Source organism: Camelina sativa, chromosome 4, assembly GCF_000633955.1.
Source record: "Camelina sativa cultivar DH55 chromosome 4, Cs, whole genome shotgun sequence".
NCBI classification, from domain to species: domain Eukaryota; kingdom Viridiplantae; phylum Streptophyta; class Magnoliopsida; order Brassicales; family Brassicaceae; genus Camelina; species Camelina sativa.
The window spans coordinates 9139608-9142921 of record NC_025688.1 but is presented as its reverse complement, the minus strand read 5'-3'; the positions used below and the strand labels follow the sequence as shown (position 1 = coordinate 9142921).

The window sequence follows — 3314 nt, the reverse complement described above, 5'->3', positions numbered from 1 at the left end:
AAAAAATTTCCAAATAAAATTTTCCAACAAAAAAGAGTTTCCCACAAAATATATTATGCAAAAAAAAAAAACAGTGATTCCAAAATTTATGATTGATTAATTTAATGAGATAAATAAGAGAGAGATTATTCATCTCATGGATTCCAAAATATTTTTTTCTTTCAAAAATAACCCCTAAAATAACCCCTACGAAATCGTGCAAGTTTGTTAGGTCATTTGCAAAAATAAAATTTTCTATATATTTTTACAAAAATACACTTTCTTACAAAAATACTTTATCTTGTTATCTATTTTGATAATAAATAAAATGACTAAATTCTAAATCCTAAAATCTATCGTAAATATGAAATAGAGAATCCAAACCTAAAAAAAATTCTAAAAATTATTTTAACATATTGTAATTTTATAAAATAGGGCAAAAATGAAAATGGTTAAAAAAATAGTACCTTAAAAAAAAATATCTATAAAAGGTATTTCTAATAATTTCTCAAGTTTTGTGAGTCAGTATATATACTTCGTTTTTTTTTTACTGTATAGATGATTTATATTTAACCTAAACTTAATCAAGTGGCCTTTTTTTTTGTTTTCAAACTTAATCCTTAAACTTAGAAACTGACCAGATGTTTGTATAAGAAAATGTTCTCATCGTCCAAAGAGGAAACAACCATGGATACTGTGAAGGTTGAAACCATTGGTAGAGAGATCATAAAGCCATCAATTCCAACTCCAAATGATCTTCGAACTCTTCAACTCTCTTTTATGGATCAGATAATAGCTCCGGTTTACGCCGTTGCATTTCTTTTCTATACCAAAGATGATTTGATCTCTCAAGAACAAGCTTCCCAAACTCTCAAAACTTCCCTGTCCGAGACCTTGACAAAATTCCACCCTTTCGCTGGAAGAGTCAATGGATTCACCATCGACAGTAGCGACGAAGGCGCTGTCTTTGTGGACGCACGCGTTGACTGCACTCTCTCTAATTTTCTGAGAGACCCAGATATGAAATCTCTCCAAAAGTTGCTTCCTGTAGAGGCCGCCGAGACCAATTCGGCATGGCCATTACTTCTTGTGCAAGCAACCTACTTCAAGTGTGGTGGCATGGCCATCGGAATCGGCATCTGCCATAAGCTCGGCGATGCAGCCGCTCTCTCGTATTTCATCCAATTTTGGGCTGCCACAGCTCGAGGAGAGAGTGACTCGGTGGCCAATCCTGACTTTGTTTTCACAAAGCTTTACCCACCAGCAAATGAGATCATTAAAATTGCAGGGGAGGATCAGCTAGGTAAAAGAAAAAGTGTCACGAAGAGGTTTGTGTTTGTAGCATCTAAGATCGAAGAGCTCAAGAAGAAAGTCGCTAGTGATGCCGTGCCTCGACCTACGCGGGTCCAGAGTTTGACTTCACTTATATGGAAATGTGTTGTGGCTGCATCGACAGACACAATTCGTGAGAAAGTTCTGTACCAAGCGAATAACTTGCGGTCCAAGATACCCACCCTTTTGTCGGAAAACCTAATGGGTAACCCCTTGTACTCCACCCTGACCTTGAATGGAAAAGGCCAGATGGAGAGTGTAGAAATTGTTAAGGAACTGCAAAAAAGAAACGAGGAGTTATCCCATTTGATTCAACATAAGGAAGGGTCATCAGGTTTGACAGTAGGTTCGAAATTGCTTGGTGCAATGGCGGATACCAAGTTTAGCTACGAGCTTTATGACATGCACGTTGTAACTAGCTGGTGCAAGATTCCTCTTTATAAGACTTGTTTCGGGTGGGGATTTCCGGTTTGGTTCCCTGGAAATGTTTCTCCAATTCTAGAAAATGTGACTGTCTTAATCGACTCTAAGGACGGACAAGGAGTTGAAGCATGGGTGACACTGCCTCNTGACTCGGTGGCCAATCCTGACTTTGTTTTCACAAAGCTTTACCCACCAGCAAATGAGATCATTAAAATTGCAGGGGAGGATCAGCTAGGTAAAAGAAAAAGTGTCACGAAGAGGTTTGTGTTTGTAGCATCTAAGATCGAAGAGCTCAAGAAGAAAGTCGCTAGTGATGCCGTGCCTCGACCTACGCGGGTCCAGAGTTTGACTTCACTTATATGGAAATGTGTTGTGGCTGCATCGACAGACACAATTCGTGAGAAAGTTCTGTACCAAGCGAATAACTTGCGGTCCAAGATACCCACCCTTTTGTCGGAAAACCTAATGGGTAACCCCTTGTACTCCACCCTGACCTTGAATGGAAAAGGCCAGATGGAGAGTGTAGAAATTGTTAAGGAACTGCAAAAAAGAAACGAGGAGTTATCCCATTTGATTCAACATAAGGAAGGGTCATCAGGTTTGACAGTAGGTTCGAAATTGCTTGGTGCAATGGCGGATACCAAGTTTAGCTACGAGCTTTATGACATGCACGTTGTAACTAGCTGGTGCAAGATTCCTCTTTATAAGACTTGTTTCGGGTGGGGATTTCCGGTTTGGTTCCCTGGAAATGTTTCTCCAATTCTAGAAAATGTGACTGTCTTAATCGACTCTAAGGACGGACAAGGAGTTGAAGCATGGGTGACACTGCCTCAAGAGGAGATGTTACGGTTCGAGCAGAGCACCGAGCTGCTTTACTTTGCCTCCCCAAATCCACGTTATCTCTTATCTAAGATGTAACTTTCTTTAAAATGCTATCCATCACAAGTGGGACCGACGTACTATTTCCCTCCAGAACTATCATATTGTGCCAGTTTCCCATCGATCTTTGCCTTTTTACTAGTTCTCCTTCGGACTTATAATCTCCACCTATTTCCCTCTGAATCCATACTTCTCCGCCTATTTCCTCATCGAACTGGGTTTACACGGTTTTGGGTCTAAACCGATAGAAATCCATGTCAAACCGGTATAAAATCAATTTAGAATCCTGGTAATAGATTTAACCCGACCCGACTTCTTCTTCTTCTATTTTAAACTCGATAACCCCAAAATTTGCTACTATGAACCCTAAAAATCAAAATTGAAAAGGAAATCCCTCTCTCTCAAAATCATGAGCAACTGTCCCTTGATCTTTTCTTTCAAGAAACAACCATCAACTCCTATCAGTGGTCTGCATGATTTTTTCCATGTTCTTCTAAGAACATCAAAGCAAACATAGAATCGCTTAAACACATCCTGTCCAGCATCGTTCTTCACCGTATCAATCTCTACAACAGAACCTTGATTTGCTTCCAATATCTCAGCTCCATAGTCTCTGAGCCGTTCAAACTGAGTGTCATATTCAAGCTCTATCCATCCCAAAGCCTTTCTCCTAGCAGCTTGACATTGACCCCTAGTAACTG

The 3314-nt window shown here is 39.6% G+C and overlaps 1 protein-coding gene across 3 annotated transcripts; it reads left to right on the top strand.

Moving 5' to 3' along the window:
• LOC104780145 (BAHD acyltransferase At5g47980-like) lies at positions 558 to 2735 on the top strand. Of its 3 annotated transcripts, none has more exons than XM_010504620.1 (2): positions 558 to 1444; positions 2123 to 2735. In XM_010504620.1, the coding sequence occupies exons 1-2, from the start codon at positions 637 to 639 to the stop codon at positions 2650 to 2652; spliced, it is 1338 nt and encodes a 445-aa protein (XP_010502922.1). In that variant the 5' UTR covers positions 558 to 636; the 3' UTR covers positions 2653 to 2735. The 3 variants fall into 3 exon arrangements, with proteins under 3 accessions (XP_010502922.1, XP_010502924.1, XP_010502923.1); XM_010504622.2 differs by having other exon boundaries at positions 561 to 1307; positions 1977 to 2735; XM_010504621.2 differs by having other exon boundaries at positions 561 to 1645; positions 2324 to 2735.

Excerpts from the sequence above, each read along its gene's own strand:
- LOC104780145 (XM_010504622.2), top strand. The coding sequence starts at position 637 with ATGTTCTCATCGTCCAAAGAGGAAACAACCATGGATACTGTGAAGGTT. Across the intron at positions 1,308-1,976 it reads AGAAAAAGTGTCACGAAGAG|AAAAAGTGTCACGAAGAGGT; the intron begins GTTTGTGTTTGT and ends GCTAGGTAAAAG.